Raw genomic sequence first — 26025 nt, 5'->3', positions numbered from 1 at the left:
ATCAGACTGACTCCACACACTCACACACACACACACACACACACACACACACACACACACACACACACACACACACACATAAACACACGTACGCAAACACATTAGGCCTACAATTCACCTTTCAGAGATTGCAAGTTGCACATTTCATTGCTCTTTGATGGAGATCATAAGTAGCTTAACCAAGCATTACGTTGACATATGCTGAGGTTTATTGATTTGCACGACTCGGTGCTGCAATATTAGGAGGATCTCAAAATAGACAGGTTGAATGGGACTGGCAGGGAAACAGAAGGTAGCAAAATGAGATAATACTGCTTTTGGGGGAAGAGCTGTGGAAGGAAAGAAATATAGCATCTTAAACTTAGTGGAAACTCAAAAGTCCCCTCCTTTGTAATACATCAAAAAGTCAGCCGGCCTTTGCATATGCATACAAAAAGTAATTGCAACGGACCCATCTGGTGTTCTATGGGAATTCAAAGTTCCGAACGCTGCCTGAATGCAACATGAATGCAATTTTTTTTGGAAGCAGTAAAAATGTTTTTTCTCCCTTTGCTGTGCTCATGGATTTCATCTCAGATAAAACTTCCTGAACAACCGGTGAAATGGGTCTGAGCCCCGAAGCATCAAGAAAGATGTTTACAGAATACGGTAGGTTATTAAATCGTTACCTCACATCTGAATAACAGTTAATCAAACTGGGGTGTAAATAATCTTTTTCTCCCTCATTCTGTCTGAAAGTGTGTGGTATCAACAGAAAAGAGAGACAGCTTTTAGCGTGTTTATATGAAGAAAACAAATGTATTAGCGCACATTGTTGCAAACAGAAAATAAGCCAGAATGGGATTAGACGCCGGTATAAAGCATGCGGGCTGTTGATTTAGCTTCTCCAAAGGTCTATCCAGGTCCAATGCAGCTGAATTAATACAGAGCTGGCTAGGTAGGCCATGCGCAATAGTCTACATATTGCTGCACCTAAATTTAGCTCAGTTCTCCACAGACTCCTTCTTATTGCATGGACGGGTGATGGCACAGTTTGCAAAGGCGGGCATTTAAAAAGGCAACTGTAATTGTGTATGAGCCCAGCGTCACGTTAGCACTAAAGGTGAGAACGCCTCTGACCCCTCACATCAGTTTTGGCCACCATTCACAAATATGTTTGCTTAGTGGAAAAAAGGCTTTAAAGGAATGTTTGCAAGTAAAGTGGATGCTGGGGATCACAATAGGTCTCCATGGAAACAGAGGAGTCGGCATTTTATGCACTTCATAACAGGGTCCATCGCCTAGATGAAGTGTTGATAGCTGCTTTCTTTCTTTCTTTTGTAATTGCTCAGCTCTGTTTCAGGCCCACTTATTTATTTTTTTAAATCAATATTTCAGTACCCTTACAGCACTATCTGTTGAGCTGGTGTCAGCCAGGTTACATGGCATAGCAGAGAGAGGTTCAACTTGGAGAGAGAGAGAGATTTGTTCACTTATTTCATCATACACACATTTTCATAGTAAATCCCCAAAGTGTATGAATGATTTATTAGATTTCTCTGCACATTTCTCTCTTGTCTCACATGAATATGTCAGTTTTACACAGAGTTTAGTGCCACTTAACTCACAGTCACATTCACATACACATTCAGATGCATATAAATGTGCACATACAGATGCCAGTGTCACTTTCAATCGCATCTTAAACCACGCAAAAACATGAAATCACTTTGTTGATGAATCCCAACTGTAAGTTCGGGCACACAGCGGTTACACAAATGATCTAAATCTAAATAAGTAAACAAAAGCTATTTGTTCTGGTAGCATCAAAAAGCAGTGGAAAAAAACCTTTGAAATTCCTTCAGGTTAAATTTATTCTAAGAGGCTTTAAGAGGAGTGATAGAGCAAGGTAGAGAGTGATGGGGAAATAATCATGATGGGTAAAGATAAACAGAGAACAGATAGAGTGAAACATTTCATTGTGGAACAAAAGTTATGGTGCAGTTCGTTTTTTCATCTGAATTATACATGAGTTCAAGTGGGGTAATAAGGTAAAAGGGATTGGGCATTGCTCATGGGGAGAACAACTGTTGTGCAACTTCGCTATTCGTCAACAAGTATGGACACATTTACAATCATATCATTTATCCTAATCCATACACATGTGGCAGGTTATTATGATTCTGTTATAGGGCCATGGGTGCATAACGTCCCAGGTATCAACTTGACTTATTGTATATACAGCAAGGTTTGACAGTTAGCAGCCTGACAGAAAACAGGCAGAAGGCAACACTCCAGCTGGGACCAACCAGATTCAAGAGTGGCACTTTTCTATCTAGGATTTAATGTGAGCTGAGTCACTGCGCAGCAATACACTCCAATTTCTCACAGCATACTTCACATTTGCGCGGAAGATTACACACTGCATTGACAGATAACCTTTGATTATATACAGTTGAGATGGAGCAGTCAGAGATGTTATTGTGCCTTTATGTCATAAACCAAGTGCCACAAGCTGCTTTTTTTAAAAACATTTTTTTAGAATATCTAAAAATCAGTTACAAACTTACCTTCCCGCACACTAAACTTATGCTGTATACATTCATAACCACAGTCACAGGGCTTTATTTCCAATTGCATTAGCCCGCCAGGAGCACGAATGGTAACATTTTCCAGCAGATCAATTATTCATCATATGGGCTCTTAATGTAGAGTATTAATATGGAATGACTTTTTTGCTTTCTATCTATCAGTGTCTCCTTCCATCCATCACCGCTGATAACCTCTTTCTCTCCCTTTCTTTGTGATTTTTACGCTACACTACTTAGACTTTTTTCCCTTTCCACTTGAAAGCTCCTGTTGCCATATTGCTTTATAATTATGTACCAGTATAAGTCAAGTAAGTGCATGCATGTGTTTGCACTGTATTCTTTTGTGATTCATTGTATAAGAGTTGCTTTGCAGTTGGCCCCTATCACTGTACATGCAAAGGATGCACAAAGGATTTCAATAATAACACAGGTTTGCTGTAATTACTACACCAGAGCCATTCTTTTCCTTCTACCTTTGCAGGCGGGTGTAACAACATATTCAAATTACAGCAGAGCTGATGCTACAACAAGGACCCCACACTACATGTAATTATTTCCGATCATTAACAAGTGACAGGTGGTTGCAAGAAATATCCTATATTTAATTAATTGTAAATGAGTAATCTAGCTGAATGTGACGATTAAAGGTATTTAAATGTAGTGAACAAGCCCTCGAACATCTGAACAACACATCCCTTCATCCATCCTCGGTTGGCTTACTTTACACTGTGCTACTCCAGGTGTTTATATAAAGGCGGTGTCAGCAGCAGAGCCAACAGGTCACACTGAAAAACAGAACAAGACCGATACAATAATGAATAGTCTTTGGCAGCGTTGTTGATAAAATCCTCCCGTGTCATGGCAGCACAGCACATGACAGCTGTGTGCACTTGTTCTTTTGTTGCATGAGGCAGAACTAATTATCTGGGATCTTCATTAAAACTAATTTTGGTAAGGTTCATGCATTTGTGTTGCATTAAACTCCCCTCTCCCCTCCATCTGTCTGTGTCTGTCTTTCTTCCTCATCTTGATTATGTGGGTGTTGCCCAATGTGCAAACACAGCTGAATGTCATCCATTATTCATTCGTAGTGTAGGCTACCGGACAAAGTGAGACCCACACACACAAACACGAACAATGTATTCTCGGTGAATAGCTCATGACATCAAGGACATCAAGGTGAGCTTAAACACATTTTAGAGATTGTCCAACTTTAGGCCCCAAAACACAAACCACAATACACAACACGCTCATGTTTTATAATCATCCCTCACAGGTACAAGTTTGTCCTTTTTGCTGTTGGTTAACAGCTACAAAGCAGATGCTATCTTTCAACATCATTTGCTTTCCATGGTCACACTTACTGGAGCTTTTGTGTTGTATATTCAGAACAAGGTAACTCTAATTCTTACCACACAGGGACATGACTCATGGCTGGAAGAGGAAGGATGTGGTTAATAACACCACCAGATCACTGAATCACAGCTGGTAATAGAGGGGCACTTCATGATACACTATGTAGCACGCTGAGTGTTGATGTTTCATTTTCATTCAGCTACATCCTTTACTTTAACATTGTTTTACAACACAATATCCTTAATTTAAAGAATACATAAAGGAATATGCCATTATTGTGGTTGGTTGTACAGTAGAGGTACATTTTACTGAGGTTGCAGTGAAGCCCGGAGAAAGTCTGCAGAAATTACAGGGAAACTGTGACTTTAATTGTAGCAGTTAAAAGGATTTCAACCAGAAGGTTTATTCCCAGGGACATGTCTGTTACTCCCCCCTTGAGATCTGCACAACACAACCACACAACATTTATTATCTGGCCTAGGTTCAAAACCCTGCTCCTGACAAATGTAAAACAAAGGTCTGACACTGCTTGATGGTGTGTGAAAGGTATTAAACAATAATTATAGGACTATACCATAGGCTTTTATTATTGGATTACTCTAACCTCATGGGTAGATTTTGGTGTCAACTTTCAGACCTCTAAACCATAATGTTTGCTGCTCTTGCAGTTGCAGCTGCACTGATCAAAAGATCACAACAAAATCTAAATGAGGCTTTATATACTGTAAAAATAAAAATCCTGTCATATAGAATAGACATCTGACGTCAGTTGTTGTTGAACAACAGTGTTCATTCAAATGCAGTCAGCGATTCTAATCCAATATATAGGCTATACTGTTATATTCAGCAAATAATCATCTCATGGTCCGCTAACTGTCTGTTCTGTGTGTGTGCTGAACAAAAAATCTGGTGTTCATACACCCTGGCTCTGTAATTGGGAAACAAACAAAGTGGGTTGGACCAATCCCATAGCGATGGATGGCTTTGTCAGCTCCCCAAAATCTTTTATTTTCATATTAACGGATGGGGGACATGGTACAAACTAAGAACCTCAAATTACACCTCAAATACATTTTTTCCAAAGATGGTTTCAGTCATTAAGGATACTTATTGCTGATATATGTTCAAGTATAATTATCCAGAACTGATTTGATGCTATATTGAATGGATATTGAAGTGCAATTGTTTTTGTTGTTGTTGTTGTTCAAATAAACAATCTATTATGTATATGCAGTCATGTAATACTATTCCACTGGCCAATGGTGAAATGGCGTTGATTGCTCTACATCATTGTATTTCCTTGTAGAGGGTTTGCAAATGTATTTTATTCTATCAAAGACCTAAAAACACATGTTTGCTAGCACAGTGGGATTATTTGGATTGGTGCATAATTCGAAATGCAATGCTAGGTTATGTTACTTTCCTTGTTATCTTAGCTTCAACCCTGTCCTGTCTGTGGTCACTGGTTTTTACAAACAATCCGAACTACTCTCGCTGGTTTTCACTCCTTTGTGTTTTGAATGTTAGGTTTATTTGCTTGCTTGTCGTTCGTTTGATGACGTTTCTAAGCCTTGTATAATGTGTGTTTTGCCATATTGCCCTTTTGGTCAAATAGCACAGTTGCTATGGTGTGTTCACACCACCCCTGTTTCACACAGATAAGGGGGTGCCATTATACATCAAATCAATGTAAAGTTAGGTATACCTTTGTGATTTAGCAGTGACGTTAACAGCAGTGGCAATTAGACTGATCATTAACCCATGAGTATCAGTCTAATCAGTAAATTTAACCCATCTCATAATGTTTATGTGCAAAAGTGCTATACATAGTAGCTCTGTCCCAGTATCCTTGAGCAAGCTCTTAAACCTCTGAAAATCTGAAATAATACCAAAATTGTAAAACCATGAACGTGTTGGTTGGCCTGTTCATGTAAGACATTATTGTACCGTAACTATGGCAATGTTACCACCAGCACTTCCCTTCTGCTTTTCACCTGTGATGTCACAATATTAATTCTAAATCGAAAAATTGATCGAAATGGGCTTTCAGTTTCGATTATTGAAATCAAAAACAGGATTGGCGATTCCCCCATATAAAATAGATTATTAAAATTTGACCATAGAACCAAGAAGAGTGGTAAATTTCCCCAAATATATGGCCGTTATATACTTCATACCATCTTTTAAAAGAAAAAAATGAAAAATGTGAATGCCAGTCATAATGATCTCTTGATCTATATGAATCAAAACATGATAGTAAATATAGAATAAATCTATCTGAGGACCTGAGGGCTTCCACAGGAAATTAAATTGACAGAAGAAGATGAAACGTCATTATTTTGATTAAGATCAAGGCAATCTTTGCAATGATACTCTATCAAGCCATTCATATGGGAGATGAGAGTTAACAGATAAAGATTTCTGAGCCGGTTGTGTGTGTTGTTTAGCAGAGGTAAAGCCCAGGGCTTGTTACTGTAAATGATTGGGTCAGTCCGATCTTATCTGTGCTGCCTTCCAAACCGAAGAAACATGAGCTGCCTGCCTACCTCGGGCTGAGTCATGCACTTCACTTTTTTGAACAAACACACTTGCATATTCTTACACACACACACACACACACACACACACACACACACACACACACACACACACACACACACACAGTGCACACAAAGCAGTTTAGGACACACATGCTGTACACCTACTATGAAAAAGTCCCTTGCAAAACACATTCCCTAACATGCCTTTGACCATGCTCTCTTTTTTCATCTCAACAATATTCATGTGGGCTTTTCATATCCTTCAGCATTCATAAACAGAGGTACACAGTGCTATGTATTTGCTCCTGGTGAGTGATTGTCTTGCTGGAGTAATACTGCTCTGTAGAGGGAGAGAAACTGCAAAATATCAACATGTGTGGACCTGCAAACGGTCATGCACGCACACTCCAATTTTACCAAACACACCTCAGTTTTTAGAACATCCAGGCCCTTCTTACTGTGAGCAGTTGTGCAATAGAGGACTGTCATTCCTACAATACGAATCATAACATGCAACATTTTGCAAGTCTTCATCATGAAGCAATAGAAGGGAAGAAATTATTATTGTGGGTCTCTATTGATTTCTGGGCTTTGGCAATGAAAGCTGTTAAAGAAAAAATAATTATGGCATGTAATGGTGCTTTACTGTAATGTTACGTTCATTAACTAAAAATATGTAATTTTAAAATCAATAGGACATTTGGAGTCATGTGTTATTATTTTAAGCATATTAAATGCTCCAGGGGTTATTAGTTCAAGGACTTGTAAATGCTACAGGAAGTTCAGGGAAAGAATTAATCAGATTGTTGTTGAAAGATTTGGCTCGGATAGCATGGTTGATGAGCATTAGGTGTCTTGTTTTAGAACAGCTAAGGGGCGTTGTAGGCACAACATGAAGTGGAAAAAAACCTTAGCTGTTCTAAAATCACTGTAAATCATGGCTTATTGCTATTATCAAACAGTTATTACATTTCCTGTACCTGACAATATTTCATAAAAAACACAAAAAGTGCAGTCATTTATTCATGCAATGTTCAGTAACATTTAGCAGAATTGTTGCCAAGCAAAACACACAGTTTAATGTTATCATGCTAGTCAAGCAGTGCTTGTCTTGGTTTTGGCTGCTTTACAAATTCATGGCAACATTGAGCCAATGAAGTTCTCTCAAGTATACCTGCATCAACTCATATGCTCACTTAACCCTAGCCGCTTCGACCTTCCAGAGATGTAATTTTTGTTAGAGAGTAGTTAAGTTAAGTTATACACTATTGCTAGCAATTGAGACCATTGCTCAAGAAAGCCAGCATAATGGGCTACAAAAAAACAACATGAAAGCTAGCTAAAGTTACATTGTTAACTTATGCCAAGTTCCCCCTACCCGACTTTAGTCCTGATTTTGTACTTGCTGAAAGCTTTAGGAGCTCCCTGACCAAAGCCCCAGATTGGAGGCAAATCGTGATTGGCTTGGTACTGGGCACTTGTAGTTTGTGTGATGTGTGAACTTTTCAAAACCAGGGGTGGAGCGGCTCATTGGTGCCTCACAGACACATTCCAGATAACTATAGCAGGCTAATATCTGGAGCTATCGGGAACTCCAATAGCCAGCGAGAAAGCAAGGCACATGCTGAGGGGAGACCAGGGGGAGGGGGCACCTGTAACATAGGAACTTTACTATATGTGCGGAAAGACCCTGCTGCCCTGGGGACCAGCGAAGCAGCCGGTTGAAGCTCAGCTGCTGGCCAGAGGAGAAGCCGCAGCTTCTGACTGTATTGTCACGGCTCTTGTGTATGACACCGATGTGCAAGGCACAGTTGAACGATATAAATATGGAGAAAGTGTGTTTGGAGACACACATCAGGGATTCCTCCTGGTGAAAGATCTTGTGACACTGACCAGTGTGTCAGTGTATGTAGGGGGAAAACCACAACTTCATGACTTCTGACACAAAACGGCAAGTTGAGTAGTGTGATCAGGATAGCAAACGGACAACTTTGAAAGTCTTGTAGTGGGAATTTGGCATTAGCTTACCATACATTGCTGGTGTAACTAGTTTGTCTGCTTTGGATGGAGATAAAAGAATGGTGGATTTGGCGGCAACAAGATGTATTTCTCCAAAAATGTGACATGACACAGCAGGTTCCCTGACTGCTCAAAATTCAATCCCCATAGAAAACTATGTTTAGCATAGCCCTGCTACAAGCAAGACACCGGGGCGACGAGCTTGCACAGAGACGTTTATGATTAATGCTTTGTATGAAGCAAAGGACAGTAGTCTGCATGGCAATGGTTGTAAACACCGACGTACTGCCAAACATTGTAATTGTGTGCTGTAACTGTTGACATTAGTCTTTTACCTCCAAGTCAAAATTACTGTCCCCCTCTAGATGTTGAACAAACTGGACAGCCATCCTTAACATCAAAGCTTTGACAAAGCGATCTCATATTTTACCACACCCTCAAACAAAATGTCTCTCCTTTTTCCCAGTGTGGTGGTCGTGTCTTACCACATATTTAAGGTAATTTGACTATCCCTCTGGTCTCTACATGAGGAATTGTTCAAATGTTTTTACAGGCGCGCTGCTCAGCCAGTCTTCCCAGCCAGTCTTTCCAGCTATCCAGTGGAAACGGCAGTGCACGGCTTGTTAAATTCAAAGATACTGTACATGACCAAGTATGACCAAGCAGGTATTTTAACGAAGTAACAGCTTTGAAAGTGACTCACTGGATTCATCCATTTTATGAAGTGGATAAAGCTTTTGTATTATTTAAAAATTACTATCACGTGTCTTTTGTTTCGTTTTTTTGTCAGAGGAAAATACTAGAGATTTCCTTTTAACCCTTTGGGGCAATAAATTCTAAACAGTGCAAATACACTCATAATTAAGTGATGCATATATCTGCAAAAACATTCTATTGGCGCACATGCCTCATGCATACATGCTTTACTGCAAGCCAGCTGTGAGCAGCGCACATGTACGTGAAGATAACATTGCAGCTGAGCTATCTGAATCCAGGACTTACTCTCACTTCCCCAGGCTGCATATCTATGCTCTTCTTGGACGCCATTCTTCAAATGACTCTGAGTGTATTTGTTTGAAGGAGAATTTGTTTTTCTCCTTCTGGACCAGGCAGGCAGGGCTTTTAGCAAAAGACTTTTAATTGATTTTGAAGTAGTAGCTCTTGGTAGCTTTTGGGAATGCCTCTCACCGTTAAAACATGCTTGACACACAGAAATCAAAACAGCTTATTACCACATCAAAGGGGCAATCACCCTCTTGCCGTTTGCGTAAACCGAACCGCCAATTTTGATGACACAGAGCATTTTTCCTTTTTTAAATGGTAATTTATGAACTTCCCTTTAGCTGTGTTAAGGTCATCTTATTGAGTATGCTCGGGATATGCAACAGCCATTATCCTTTGGGGGAGGGATTGTAGCTTCATGCTTATCATATACAGAGTGGTTCAAGGGGAGTACATCATAGCAGAATGTGGAGCAAAAACCAAACCAAATCTCTCCCCAGTCCCCACAAAATGAATTTTGTCAGTAAAGTATTACAGCTTATTCACCCTTAGAGGCATTTATCTGGGTGATATGTTGCTCACTGTACTACCTCCTGGCAGTGGCTTCATACATTACTTAGTGTACCGAGAATCTTTTCACCTAATTCTCAGTAAAAAAGCAAATAATTGTGTTTCCCAAAATGTCCCAAAATGAATGAGCAGCCTCCGATACTTTGCAGACAAAATTCAATCATACATTTGGTTTGTTTTTTTACTTCACATCCTGCTACGATAAACTCCCCTTCAACCACATATGATAAACTTTCATGAGTGATATGTCGCTCTCTGTACAGGTTCAGTCATGTGTTCTGCAGCTCCAATATCAGACAGTCCCAAGCACAGCGTGAGGCTCAGCTCTGGGATAAAAAGCTGCTTACCAACAGAATCACCAATTACTGCACACTGCATCATGAAGCCTAATGGGCCTGCTATGGCAGTGAGACGTTCAGGATGAAACCCTGGTAAGTTCTGTTGCGCAAAAACCTACATCCTAGCCCTCAGCAGCTTGTTTGAAAACGACTGCCAGTCCAGTTTTTAGTGTCTAATGCAGGGATGGGCAATTCGGGTCCTGGAGGGCCACTGTCCTGCATGTTTTAGTTTTTTTTCTGCTCTAACACACCTGATGTGATAATAATAATAATGATAATGATTTGCTCATTATCAAGCAGCTGAAGCTTGTCAGGGTTTGATCATTGTTAGACTCAGGTGTGTTAGGGTAGGGAGAAACCTAAAACATGCAGGACAGTGGCCCTCCAGGACCGGAATAACCCACCCCTGGTCTAATGCTTACACTAGGTTATGTTACAGCTTTATCATTGTAGCTCTCCTTACTCAGCTTACCTATAGTGCTAAATATAGTATATACGGTTCATTAAAAGGACAGCATCTGCTGTTAAGTGACCGTGAACTAGGGTTTAAACTCACACAAGCTTTTACTTTTTCACACAGAAAAACAAGGCTAAGCATGACAAACGGGATACGCGCTTGTCTACTGCTTCAGGTTCACCGGGGGTTTGCCTTTCATGTTAGCTGTGACGGCAGTAGATTTGGCTATCTCTGATGTAAACAGCTTATTAAATGCAAAGAAAATATATGAGATATTAGAAGAAGAAAACAAATCTCCAGTTCGATTTAAACTGTAAATACATCAATGGTCAGTATGTTCTCCGTATTCAAGTCTCATTAATCAGAAGAAAGAGAATTTAAAAGATGACTGTGTTTATTTCAGTGCAGGAAATTGTAAAGCTTCCTGGGTAATCTGGTGTTCTGAAGAATAAATCAGCAGTGAATTACGTATAAACTAGAAAACTGCTGCCGGAATGCTCTCTGTGAGTGAAACTGTCAAGCATGCTGCACTCTTGGTCACACCCCAATCAGCGATGTTTTCAATCAGCCGCAAAAAAGAAAATCACATGCTTTTATCATCTCTGATTGCAGTTTGGCTAGAGGTGCAAAGTGAGTTAAACTTTTATTCCACCAGTAATTGTCTGCCCCATTTTCATCAGTGTAGGTTTTTTTTCTTTAACTAGTAATCAAGATAGAGTGAAAAAAATGGTTTACAATAGTATTCACAATAAAATATAGCAGTAGTTGCCTCCGTCAACGCTACATCAGTAGCATTCATTTGAAATGCTGCAAAAATAGGCATATTGTGCTTGTGCCTGCCAGGTAATTTCCTCATTCAAGGTTGCGAACCATAAATGAAATAAAAAGAGCAGCTTCTGTGATGGCTGCTTCTGTGTAATTAGGCAGAGACTGGCAGATGATGAATAAAAGAAAACGTCGCATAAAAGTACCATGGGACCTCTCATTACCTCCATCATGACTTTGAATCCGCCTGTGCTTTGGACTAGAAAAAAAAAGATATATGTAGACGTGGACCAGACCATTTCTGTGCCCTGAGGGCCTGTGTCACACTGTAAGACCCTGATGATGTGTGACAGGCCTGCCTTTCTCAGTGTCACATCAACCAGCTGCTTAGAAAGAGAGAAGCTGCACTGGAGAAAGAGAAAGACACACTGACAGATATAGACTTCAAGTTCTCTAGCTTTGTATTTCTACTTACTGTAGGTGGGCCATGATGGAACAGATACTAAGTATCACAGAAAATGCACTAATAAGGATTGTAAATGAGATAATACATAGACTAATGTCAGTGTCATAACTGGTCCATTCACGATTATTTCTTTTTATTTTATATATCACTTATACTCTTAACACTCAAGGTGTTGGTTACCATGGCAGCCACATGGATCTGAAATCTGAAAGGGGGATGGCAATCAGAGGAAATTATTGTGTATTATCTATCTATCTATCTATCTATCTATCTATCTATCTATCTATCTATCTATCTATCTATCTATCTATCTATCTATCTATCTATCTATCTATCTATCTATCTATCTATCTATCTATCTATCTATCCATCTATCTATCTATCAATCTATCTATCTTTCTATCTATCTATCTCTATATGTATTTAAATGCCACAGTGTCTGTATTTATATATATACTGTGAAAATAAAAGGACCCAACTCTTTCATGTGTTCAGTGTTTTCAAGAGAATGGTAGATAATCAAATGTCAATAATATATGCTCAGTTAGTAATTCATGACTCATTAGGTGAATATGTTTGCATTTTTGTTATTCTGTGTACCTTTTATGGCCATATTAACGTAGCTGTCTTCATGTGCATATTTGTGTGCACGTGTGTGTGTGGTTGCAGATGTATACAAACTTGATTGCTGTAAATGAGCCAGGCCTTGGTTGAACTGTACAGTGTCTGTCAGCTAATTAGAGACATGAGTTAGTGCGACAGCAGTTGGGGGAGCGCCTTGCACGCAGAGAAAAGCTGATGGGAGCTGATGGGCACAGCAGTGCGTCGTAGCTGGTGACTGAGTTAAGGGGGGGGGGGGGCATCTAAACCACTGCTAATGAAGACATCAGCTCTCGAGCATAGCAATCTTAGTCACAGACGAGACAGCCGTCAAAACTGGAATTATGGCGTGAAGATATTGCTCAGACAGCGCAGAAGAATCGTCAGATGTGCACACGCTGGTGCAGTGAACAAAAACATTTGCATGCAATTATCTTTCACTCCAGTAGGGATGATGGTGGCATTGCATAGTCAAATGTGCAGAAGTAAACTAAAGAAAACAGCAAATACGATCAGATTGGCTTTGTTTGGATCCGTCTGATTTGAGCTTTACTTCTTCTCTGTCTATCTTACTGTATTTACCTACTTTATTTGGGTATGCTGGCAAATACAGTAATCTGCAAAGGCTGGAATAGAGTGACTTAAAGCAGCAAAGGCACCTGTACGTTTTTAATTGTTTTCATTCCAGGTTGCTCTTGTCGTCCTCATTATGTTACCATGACAATTTGAAGGTTACAGTATTGGGAAAGGAACATCTTAAATATGAGTTTCACAGTGGCGTAGGTGTATATAATGGAAGAAAATAACCATACATGGCCAAAGGTAAAAAAAAACAATAGATCTATAAGTGGTTTAAAAATATAATAAGTAATATGGAATATAATTGCAGGAAACTTCCGACAGACTGCAAATTCAGTGCAGAGGAAGATGCAAAGACAAACACTGCAGCCAGATATATAAAACTGTGGCATCTTTTTCTTGTTAAATACAACAAGTTGTTGTGTGGATTAAGTCAAACCAGCCATGACATTTATTCCCTCTCTACCTTACAGAAAAACATTTTAGATGCCCATTTTGGAGACCATGATGGCCACTGGGTGTGAAGAAAACCTTCAGTGCCAGAGGCTGATATATTGGCTGATTAGCAGCTTCTGGGCCTCTGCTGATAGAATTCTCTGATAGCTGCAGAGTTATATTTGTTGACCGGCCTTGAAATACCGATGAACGAATGTTTTGGAAGCAGCTGGCATTTTCCTCTGCTCTCATCCCTCGGATAAGAGGCCTCTTCACTGCAGCAGCTCTGTCTGTAACAAAATCAGATAACCAGCTTAACTGTTGTTTCCCTCTTTTCAAACCCAGGAAAGTTCACATCAACAACTTTCCAGATATCACAGTTGTGCTAAATTAAAAAGTCTGTCATGCTACTTATGTCTCCTTGGTGACGCTTGATTCAGATTGCCCTTGCCAGCACGCCAGATGCAAGCCAAACAGATGCATGGCAACTCCCACTGTGTTAGTTGTATATGTCATCACTTATTCACATTAGGCACATGTTGCTGTCAAACATCTCTTTGATATAAATGTCCAATGATTTATTAAAGAGGATTTCTGAATGATTCTCGTATGATTTATGACAGTCATGAAAACGACCAGGAGCTGCAAGCCTCGCACCACAGGAAAGTAGCAGTCTCACAGTAAAAGCCCCTGCAGTCCTACAAAGAAGCATCAACGTGTTTGTTTTATCATTTTATCAGCTTTGGAAAGTATGTTGAATTTAGTCCCAAAACGGAAAATCTATTTTTTGTTTGTCAGTGTCATGGAAATGTCTTTAATGTCTTGCTAAACGGAGTGGTCCGGGGAGAATAGGAGAGATGGGATGAAAAGGAGAAATGCGCTCAATCAAGAGTCAGTTGAGATTCAGGTTTTTCATGTGCCTACGGGCACACTATTATCTAAAAAACCAACCCAACAGAATTTATTTCATTTTGACACTTGAACTTGTCATCATCCTTGTTTTCTGTCCGATGAGACACAGCACACTGCCAAGATGATTAAAGGAAGCAGCAGCGACAGCACAACACACACACATGTAGGACACACACATGAAAGACACATGCATACATATCTGTAAGTTATATTATCATAACAATGGCGGCACACGGATAAAGCAGCTTTGGGGTGCTCATCTGGGCCATTCCAGTATGTAAGAGTACAGCTGTGAACATAAAAAAATTAAAATGGGAGCTCTGAGTTTGTTGAGAACTCCCTTGACAGGGAGCAGAACAGGCTATTACTTCATATTGCACCATTTAAGCTGTTTTTATTTCGGACTCTCCAGCTCCTTCTACCAGCCAACCACTGTCTCTGGAGATAACAATCAGGCCTTAAAAAGAAAGGCAGACAGCTCTTAACAGTTTAGAGAGTTATATACAGTTTACAGTGTCTATATATCTCTGTGTTGCGGGCAAATGAGGTAATTCTGTCTTTGTGTTTGCGTCAAGAGACCATGGCTTGCCACTAATGCTCAGGCTGCGCTGACTTTGTCTCAAATGCTGCCATTCGGTGTGACAATGTGTAGTCTGAGGTGTGTCACCCTCTCACCTTCACATCTTCTGAGAGTTTCGGCATCTCCGGATGTCCAGCTTTGTGGGCATTTTTGTCCTCTTTTCTCTCATACCTACAGAACAACACTTGCTCATCAGGCTCTGAGCACCAAGAGGGCTTTCTGCGTTAACCTGTTGACTACTAGGTCTCTTGCTAACAATAGCTCCCTCTAGTGCTGACAGATCAGACAGACAGACAGAGTTACCCCTCCTTCCGGGAGAAAAAGAAAGAATATGCAGCGTTGATTTGCAAATACATCTCTTCCTGCAACAGTAAAAGAGGCAACCAGTAGAATTTACTTATTCTGGTGATCACATCATCATCTGTAGATATATTATAATTTCATTATCTACTTTATTTTGTTATTTATTGCTGTATAGTTTTTCATCTTATTTTGGTGTCGACTGTATACAGAGAGAGATGAGAGAGAGAGCGAAAGAGTAAAACCATGTAGCTTTTGGTTCGCGGAACAGAATGCAGTTCAGTCAGGCCTGTGTCCTCTCCTTGGGAGAAAAGGGAATATCAAAGGCAAGATGAGGTCATGAGAGACTAAAGAGGAGTTGAGAGTATAAGCAAAGAGATTCAGTGAGTGAGTTGAGAGGAGGCAAAAAAAGGCTTCAGAGAAGACTTTCAGATTTCAAGAGAGACGTTACGTAATTCGTGCAGACAGATGGTAGCTGGGGTGTCTCTCTCTCTCTCTCTCTTTGTGTCGCCCAACCTCTGCCAGGATACATTATCACACACACACACACACACACACACACACACACACACACACACACACACACACACACACACACACACATATATATATATATATAATATATATAGTGTGTGTGTGTGTGTGTGTGTGTGAAACAGCTGTTGCAGTACTGCACTAAATAAACATAAATATAACCAAGGCAGTATTTGACACTGAGAAAGACAGGATACATAGTAGACCACAATAGACCTTTCCTGTAGAGTCTAAAGTCAGCTGCTAATTTGCTTTCAGTGACAATGCTAATGATGTTTAAGCAGATAAAAACATCAAGATAATGTTTACCATGTTCCTCGTCTTAGTTTGCTGATGTTCACCTCTCCTCTTGCAGGGATTTGGTTACAAACCAAAGTATTGGACTAATTTAGAATTTGCCCAAATGATGGCACCACAGTCGAGGAAATACGAAAATGGTTGCAAGTCACTCTGAGGGGAGATATTTCACCTAAATCACGGATATCGGTACATTAAGTTGCGTCAATACATAAAAAGTTGAGATATTTCACTTGATAAGGGGAAACGTTGACCCTCGATTGGTGCAGCTCATAAAAGTCATTATTTATCCTATCAATGTTATGGCAATTCAACCAATACTTGAAGGAGGAAGAGTAGGGGGATCACCAATATTCAGGTGAAACTTGCAATTTAGGTGTGTTAAATCCGATCGACAGCATGCTCAAGGTAAATTGTAGAATGGAGGGATAGGTTCATCCCATCTAGCATCAACCCATGCTCACTGCTGGGCTCCTAGCTCTTGGATATCTAAACGGAATGCATATGATGCATATATCAAAGTGGATTCGCAACCTTCTCTCAATTTATTGACAGGTTTCTTTAACTCTAGATACAGCTGTGATATTGCCGTCCACGCGTTATACCCTTCACAGCAGTGGTTATGTGTGCGCACTTTAACATTCATGCTCCTGTATTTCAAGGCGCTGTAATTCAAGATGTTATGGAACAATGGCTACGTAGTTCTCATAAATCTAGTCCATTCATGGCACATGAAGGACAGAGCGTTAAGCTGATGCCAAATCAGATCTGGAAAGGGATCATAGCAATAGAGATAACTGGCTCAAAGCGCCCAGCTACATGCTGGCAAACTGGGACATAAAAATGTCTTCTAACACCTATGAGTTCCGGATATTTGGAAAGAGAAGGATTATAAATTCTGCTTTGCGCTTCATGCAGTGCATCCAATGTCAAAACAAGGACTGATGAAATGACTGTTTTATATGTCAGTGTTCAGACTTTAGTAAAGCACACAGCACAACCAGGGAGTTCTAGCATGGCTGCCATTGTGCATTGTAGTTTGTCCACATTAAATCTAGTCTTTGCTGCATTGATTTGCCTCCCAAATTCAACGTTTCTTTGTTTGTTCTGACAGGCATTGCCATGGAAACACAAGGGAGTGGAATTACAGTGAAGTTACTGTAAGAGGGGGGCTGTAACAAGGAGCCAGTCCAGCAGACTGTGAACGGCTGGTATAATTCAAGACCAACGACAGTTCTACATCATCTCTCTGGGGATGAGACAACTGCAGCCTACCTTAAAGGTCCTCAGTGAACTGATAGTCTCTCACATGTTTCAGAAAAACACTGCTAGTTTGTTTAGTTCTTAAGTTGTACACAACTGGTATACACTCATCGGACAAAAGCCTTTCTCTGTACAGGAGTACTCTGGTGTCTGTGCCTGTCTGCTCAAAAGTGAACGGAATGGATTCTATTCTTGTCTCTTACACAGATGGGGTGTTAAACATTGATAGGGATGATGCAGGGAGAAAGGGAGAGAGAGGGGAAGAAAGAGAGAGAGAGAGAGCGAGAGAGAGCGAGAGAGAAGAGAGAGAGAGAGAGAGAGAGAGAAAGAGAGAGAGAGAGAGAGAGAGAGAGAGAGAGAGAGAGAGAGAGAGAGAGAGAGAGAGAGAGAGTACTTTCCTCTAGTTTTGATTTGATTATTCTACAGCATCCAATTTTGTTGAGTAGGAACATCTGTTAAAAATGCAGTATCTGCATTATGGCAGACATTCAGAATTTCACACGCATTCATACTAGTACAAGGCAGCCTGTGAGTAGTTGGACACAGACATTTGATCTTGTAATAAATGTTTAATTTTAAATCCAATCATTCATTTCACCTTTATATACATACAGACTTTACACTCACATTCACACATTCAGTAAGTGTAAACTCCTTGACGCACACTCATACGCCCACAGCTTCTACATCAAGGACCGAAACTGTGCATCTAGAATCACCTGCGATTTAAATGTTTGCATTGGCAGATTTCTATTTCCATTGTATAAATATGACATACTGTGCCCAAATACGTAGCACACACACATCTCAGCAGGTTTGCAGGCCACACAGTCATCCTGTCCTCGTTCAGAACCGCATACCACTTCCTGGAGCATTCATTGCGGTGCTGCTTACAGAGAAAAGTTTCAAATGCCACCACATGTCGTGTTTAGCTGTTCCCTTAGACATGCAATGCTTTGACTTCTCCCCACAAAAGACATAGCAGCTAGCAGCCTGGCATATGTTGCTATGTACGGCATAACGTATTGAATAATACAAAATAATGTCTCCTTTTCTGGTCTGTGAGATTCAGATCTCTGCACAGGGTTTGGTGTTCAGAGGGTGTTGCTCAGCCCACAGAGTTTGGTCTGACATCTTTCCTGACTTCTTTCCTCCTGAGACCTTGCTCCAGCACATCTTCAGCATCAGCAGGAATACGACCAACAGTGAGCAGATGACAGTAGCTATGAGAATCCCCATCCACATATCTGACTTGCATTCTGGCTCAGTGACTGCTTTAACCTCTCCTGCAAAGAAGAAGAAAAAGAAATGCATTTCTTGTTTCCACAAATGCACGATAATACATTGTTTCCCAAGCACTGGAATTGATCTCATTAAGATGTGCTTACCTTCTGCATAGACATTAACAGTCAAATATTCAGACTTTTCCACTGCAACCTTCCTCCACCCACGAGACAGAGATGGGAGCCACTCTTCTACTTCACAGAAATACAGGCCACGACTTGGCTTTAAGTCTGTAAGGCTGAATTGGTTGGGCGAAGGGTGGCCAAATCTCAGTTGATCTCCCTTTCCAAACCTGTCTTGGAGGGTGGAGTTGCGATAAGCAGTGAAAATGGCGTGTCTTTCAGTCTCTGTCTCTTTCTGCCAAAACCATGTGACCTGGAATTGAGATTCACTGCTGGATTGTCTGGTGATTTGGCAGGGGATCGTGATATTCTGGGATCTGCTCACATTCAGCTTCCCTACCTCCTTCACAATGGCCAGTTTATTTTCTGTGGAAAGTAATCAGGTAAAAAAACACACTATATTCAACTTGAGTTTCACATGGCAAAGCAATCAATGGGACTTTAAATTAAATTCCTAGGTTCACACAGAAAGGCAAAGGAGGATTAGGAGGCTTTGCAAAGGGCGGACAAATAAAACAAAACAAAATTAATCTGTATAATTAAAGGAGCAGAGCAAGTAGGGCATATGTACATAGCAAAGTAGAGATAACAAAATGCAGAAAACCACCAATACCACAAGAGCAAAACATATGACAGTCAGCAACACATTAGAGAAGTGGTTATTTTGCTTAGAAAAAGAACAGTATGTCGTGCATTACAAGCCAAAAAACACATGCACACAAACACACACGCCGTCATATGATATTGGTAATATTAAATGTATTACCGATTCCAAGTTTTAAGGTAATCTTGCAATATTTTGAGAAATATTCCTATTCTTCTCACGTCTGAGAGTTGTATTTATCTTCTCATGAAACTCTCGGTATGAAAGCATTATTCCTAGATGTCAAACTATTCCTTAAAACACCCATGCAAACACACAGTTCCAAAAGACATGATCATACCTGCAACATTTACAGTCACCATGACACGGCCAGCGCTGTCTGAGGCCTTTAGCTGCCAGTGACCTTCATGATCCAGCTGGTATTGTTCTACCTGGCACTGGTAGGTCCCACTATCACCTTCATGGGCCATCTGAATTCCCAGATAGAAGCTGCTCTGAGTGGGTCTGGAGAGACGAAGTCGCCCTTGCAGGCCTCTGAGCACCTGGTTTTCTGGGTAACTCAGCAAGCCTCTGTGATCAAGCTCCACCAGGGAATTTGCAACAGAAGTAGAATCACGTCCAGTGTAGAGCCAAGCGACTTTGTAAAAAAAAGAAGTACTAGATTCTCCGGAGATGATGTTGCACTGGAGCTCTACTTTGTTGCCCTCCTCAGCAGTTAGCAGCTGCTCTTTCTTGTCTAAACTAAGGTCATTGGCTGCAGAATAAGAGTGTACAGAGAAAAAAAAACACATGAAGAACTTATTATTTTGTCAATTTGTTTTTTTAACCCTTGTATGTTCTTCACTTTTAATGCCCCAAGCTAATCAGTGTTAGCCACGCCCAGCTGTTAGCGACGGTTAGCGACTTTTCCGGATTTCTCCGTAACTAGTTGGTCTTCACTTTTGTGGCCCTTGGTTAGCCCTCGGGTCAAACTGACCTGGGACATACAGTATCTGGGGTTTTAAAAACAAGTCTGAAATAAAATTTTACTTCATAAACCATTAACATATATTATCTTTATCTCAATTTCAAACATATATGTTAAATGATTGCAATTAGTCTCTACTAGAAGACTATCAACGATGGAGGAGTGAAATCTGGACACACAAACTTACCAGGCTCAATAACTGTTAGCTCTGTAGTTGTGGACACTGTTGATAGCTGATACCAGTCACCCTGAGGATTTTGTAGCCACTCCTCCACCTCACATATGTATGAGCCGTTATCTGAGATCCGTGCTTGCTGAATACTCAATTCAAAACTGGGGCCCTTAGTGCGCTTCGTGCTGATTCGCTGTCGATGTCTCAGCTGAACCTGGGGTCCAAATGTTACTAGGGCATCCCGGTCCGAGCTCACAATGGTCTTGTTTTCTGCCTGTTGCTGCAGCAGCCAGGTGACAGCAAAGCGAGAGGACGCAGAGGTTTGTGAGATAACTGAGCATTGTATTTGTACATCAGTGTTGATATTTCTTGTCAAGGCGGGGGTGGGCATCAGAATGAGCTTGGTTTCTAGGAGAAGCAGAAAAAGTTGAGTTGAATATAGTTATACACTAAGAGAAATAGAATGCATGGTGCAGCTTTCATCCAAAAGTGCTCCAAAGATGGCATGTAGCCTTACAAATCTCAGTGATACCTGGGTTCTGCACCACAACAGCCACCGGGTTGGATTGAGGCAGCTTCTTGTGTACATTCTCCAGTAAGACAGACAGCCCACAATGGTACGTTCCTGCCTCCCTGTGGCTTGCACCGTTGATAAGCAGAAAGTGAACAACTTCATTTTGTTTGTTTTGTACTTTCAGCTGGTAGCGGTGCTGCTCTCCAGACCAGCTGATGGCACCATCAGAGTACAGTGTAAGGATGTTATCTAAGGTTGAGGCATCACGCTGCAGGCTCCAAGTCAGTGTCATCGGTATGCGTGGCCCTCTGACCCGGCACATCAACTCCACATTTTCTCCGACAGTCACTAAGTTATTGCGACTTATCAGAGATACTTTCACGAAGGAATCTGTGACAAATATCAAAAAGAGACAGCAGTGGTGAGTAAGAAAGCAGAAGTATGAAGTCATTCAATAATCATGCAATCATGAGTGTTCACAGTGAAAAAGAGATGTGAGTACATGTCAAAGACCAACATCCACAAAGTACTGTTTGTATCTTCTCTGTTTTCTCACACTTTTCTCACACGCTTTCTTAATACAATTCCCTTCCATAAAACAGTGATACATGTAATATTTATGTCCTTAAATTTCCATCCATGCATTAGATAGCTTTTATTTCTATGTCACATACCTGTCTTCACTTAAAATGGTCGTAGCACTTGAGCACAAGAAACTCAATTATATGCAAATATATATGCAAATATATGCAGTGAAGAAGTCTATATTGCCATTTCAAGAAAGTCACGTTGAGAAAATGTCTAAAGCTCCAAAAGTGAACCCTAAAATCTCTATTACAGCCTAAAGCACAAAAGTGTTGGACAGAACAAAAAACATTCTGCATATTTTGGTTTTTCATGAACTAGTACTCAACATTGGGCTAAAAGTGCAAAGTTTCTGCTGATTAAATGATTTTATGAGTAAATTTCTTTCAATTACACTTTGATATTTCTTGCATGCAAATGAGAATTTTGGCCTGATCAGAGGGGTTGTCATACACATTGGAAATAATCTGGGAGACAAGAATATCTCATGCCATAATATTCAATGGCAATCTGGCCAGCAGTACGTAATCTGGACTAAACTGTGGGTTGGATGGATGGGTACACAGACAGACAGACAAACTGGCAGACTGAGCAACATCTGTGACCTTATCTTTGACACTATCTTGGCAAAAATTTACCAAAGTTTTCAAATAGATATTTTAGATATGTTGAAAAAGACCATCTCTGTGATAAGAGGGACCTGTTGCAAAAATCTGCGGTTTTCCATCATTCATTCGTACTACAGACAGACGGAGACATAACTAACCTGTAGGAGCCACTGTCACAGTGGCAGTTTGTGACTGGCTGTTGGTCTTGCTGTTGATTTTCCATTCAGACACAGCACACTGGTAGACCGCCGAATCAGAAAATGTGACCTCATCAAGCTCCAGGGTGAAGGTGTCGGTTGCTGGACGTGTTGCTTGTAATGAGCGACTCATGAACTCCGCCGCTTTCTCTATAACACCCTCCTGACTTAGACTGATGATGCTGGTGAAAATGGACGTTGACGTGGACGTTGATTTCCGTTGCCAGGTAACGGAGAGCTGACCATTGACCCCTTGCACTTTACAGGTCAGCTTCAGGCTGTCACCTTCATTAACACGTACAGTGTTTTGCATTTCCACTGAGAGCCCACTTTCTGTGAGGAGACAAGTCAACAGATAGATGAGTGTGTTTGAAAAGATAATAATGGAAAATATAATAACTTTAATGTAAAAAATACTATTTATGATCTTAATATCAATCATGACTTCAATATTTGCAAGCCTTAATTAAAAAGGGTAAAATAAAGATTAAAGGTCCCATATTATGCTCATTTATAATGGCATTGTAGTGCCACTTTCTACCTAAACATTGTTGTGACATCACAACTTTACAGAAGTCCTGACAACCTAGTTTAAAGGCACAGTTTCTGAACACGGCTGTGTGCATTTCTCAGTGGATTGAACATTTTGATATAGTATTTATATTGTACCTAGACCTGCTTTATGATCAAAAAAATAGAAAATTTCATTTTTTTACTATATGGGGACTTAATAAATATATAGTAAATAGTAAATGGTAGTAAACATAAATAAATAGTAAATGATAGAGGTAGAAACATTAAACCCTGAGTCTGTGTTTCTCAGTCAGTATGTGCTCAGTTGCTGAATGACCTGTGGCTGAGATGCTGATCAGCTGGGAGCTGGAGTCATGGGGTGCTCCCTGTGAGTAAGCACCATCCTGGCCTCTGTCCTGAAGCCAAGCTCTACAGATATATTCTCCCTGGTCCTCGGTTCTGACAGGTTGCATTTGTAGACGGTAATCTCTGTTCCCTGTGCGAGCTGCCCTGAGCTCTCCTTCTTTCACTCGCCCACTGTACTCGGGCCCCACAGACTGAATGCCTGTAGGTCCAATGCGGGCCAACTCAACGCTTCCCCTGAGCCATGCAACAGAGAAGAATCTTTCCTCCAGGTTCTGCGTGTCTACGTTGCAGGACAGCGACAGCTCCTGCCCCTCCTGCAGAGTTGCAGACTGTGAAGAGATTCTCACCACCAGAGACGACGTGTCTGACACCACCTCTACATGAGGCAAAAAATAAGCAGTGAGACAAACACACACATCCTTTCACGAAGCCACAACGAGAGGAGGAGCAAACATGAATGCGTCACCTCATATCAAGATGTGCTATTTATGATAATGATAGGTGCTTCTAACCTCTGGCTTTGACATTTAGAGTAGTTTCCTCTGCATTCTTCTGTGTGATCGTGTACCAGGAGCGGTCAGGATCTTGGATCCACTCCTGAGCCTGGCAGTAGATCCTGCCTTGGTCTGACAGCTGTAGCTGAGCCATGTTTAGCTTGTACATGGCCTCTCCCATTTTATCTAACCTTATGAGTCCAGCTTGGTAACGCCCTTCGAACCCCGGGCCTGGACTCAGAGTGAAATCTCTATGCAGAGAAACGATTGGCTGAGCGTTGTCCTCACCGTCTTTATGGAGATACCAGGCAAGAGACAGATGGGTGTGCTGGACAGTGTTGCTGGAGGCTTGGCATGTTAAAGTGAGAGCATCACCCTCTCTATAGCTCAGTGCGGTCGAGGCAGTTGATGAAACAATAAGAGAGCTGTCAATCACTATGGAATCGCGTCAGAAACAGAGACAAAGACATGGAAGTCATACGTTGTGGCCATCTTACAATTCAGTGATGCAGATACATTGAAAAGTACGTCTTAAAAGAGAGAAGAAGAGTGACTGATTACCTTTCACTGTTGTCTTAGCACTGTAGGTTCCATCATAAGTATATTCTGAGTTGATTACAGTGCAGTCATATTCCCCTTCATCATCTTTCTCTAGGTGTTTTATCTCAAAGAGAACTGAGTTTGGAGTCACGTGTGTCAGAGTAATGTCCTTGCTCCTCAGACGGCGTCCATACATGGCATAGGCAAAGCTTTCGTCATTGGAGCTGATGATGTTGATATCCACTGTTGGCTTTGCTGGTTTCTTAATACGGAATTCAATTTCTTTTCTAGTGCCGTCATTGGCAAACCCGCTTGCATTGCAGGAGATGGAGAGCGGAGAGCCCACCACGCGATACAGAGGCCCAGCCTGTGCTTCAGTGTGCACTCTGGCTTCACCTGCATGAAGACAAGACACAGATACTGTGTGTTGAATACTGCCTCTTAAAGGATCATGTTTAATAAGGTTGCTATACTCCAGGGTCTAACCTTTGTTTTATTATAGCATCATGGATAAAGTCTGTAGCATTCAAGCTGCTTCGCACATTGTTCAAATTTACAGATTTGCATTCAGATTTGCATTCAATAACTCATTTATTTGCAGGCACTGCGAATAAATGAGTTATTCCTGCTTTAAAATGAAGTGAATAATCAATTATGAATAATTGAGTTCAACCACATAAATCTTTGCTAATGCAGTTTTATGAAAATGATAAAAAAAAAAAAGGTTACCACAAACACAGTGAGCATTTTAGATATTTAAGATCAATTTCGCTTAATATATGCATGTATTTGTGGTTATTATTATTTTTAGGGGTTTATTATCTATCCCTGTTATATTTATATTCCACTTAAAATGCACCCCACCTTTTTTTACGATTAAATTTCTGTTCTAAACTTAATAAGGTTTTAACTAAGAAGCTAAAATTCTACCATATTTACACTCAGTATTTTCACTCATCAGAATACCACACAGTTGCAGGAATTCAATGTACTTACCACAGTGCAGAAGTAGCCCCAGAGAAACGAGCAAATTGGCCCACAAACCAGATTGCAGGGGACACTTCATCCTGAACCTGCCTCAGACGTTCACCCTAGAACTTGTGACTAATGTGACAATCTGTCTGCGCCTTTACAGACATTACAGTGGTTAATGCTTCCTGAAGGTAGGCCACACCAGGAGGAAGTCTGCAATATTTCCTGCATACTGCACACGCAGGGCACTGTAGCTGTAAATATTATTATTATTGTCACTTATAGGCAATGTCTAAAAAATGTAGCCTACACTCGATGTGATTTGGGGTTGGAGGTGGGATAAGTGGTCCTTCCTTTTCCCTTTATTTTATTTCAGAATACATTATGTGTTACTTCCGATTTTTCAGATATTGATTATTCATCTAGGCTATATTATTTATTATAATAGGCCTATCTGATCATACGTCAACGAGTGGGGCAGATAAAGGGCCTGCGGTTGAATTG

At 40.6% G+C, this 26025-nt stretch overlaps 1 protein-coding gene across 1 annotated transcript; it reads right to left on the bottom strand.

The window, feature by feature from the left end:
* Positions 1-18179: 18179 nt before the first annotated feature.
* Positions 18180-25641, bottom strand: LOC310952884 (immunoglobulin superfamily member 3-like). The gene is made up of 10 exons (XM_083921718.1): positions 25546-25641; positions 24571-24945; positions 24028-24444; positions 23487-23891; positions 22598-22969; positions 21265-21636; positions 20748-21140; positions 19934-20347; positions 18972-19355; positions 18180-18869 (listed from the first exon to the last, which is right to left on the bottom strand). The coding sequence occupies exons 1-10, from the start codon at positions 25613-25615 to the stop codon at positions 18652-18654; spliced, it is 3420 nt and encodes a 1139-aa protein (XP_083777844.1). The 5' UTR covers positions 25616-25641; the 3' UTR covers positions 18180-18651.
* Between the last annotated feature and the right edge of the window lie 384 nt (positions 25642-26025).

This window comes from Echiichthys vipera, assembly GCF_963691815.1.
Source record: "Echiichthys vipera genome assembly, chromosome: 10".
In the NCBI taxonomy this organism is placed as follows: Eukaryota; Metazoa; Chordata; class Actinopteri; order Perciformes; family Trachinidae; genus Echiichthys; species Echiichthys vipera.
This window is presented reverse-complemented; position numbering and strand designations above follow the sequence as displayed.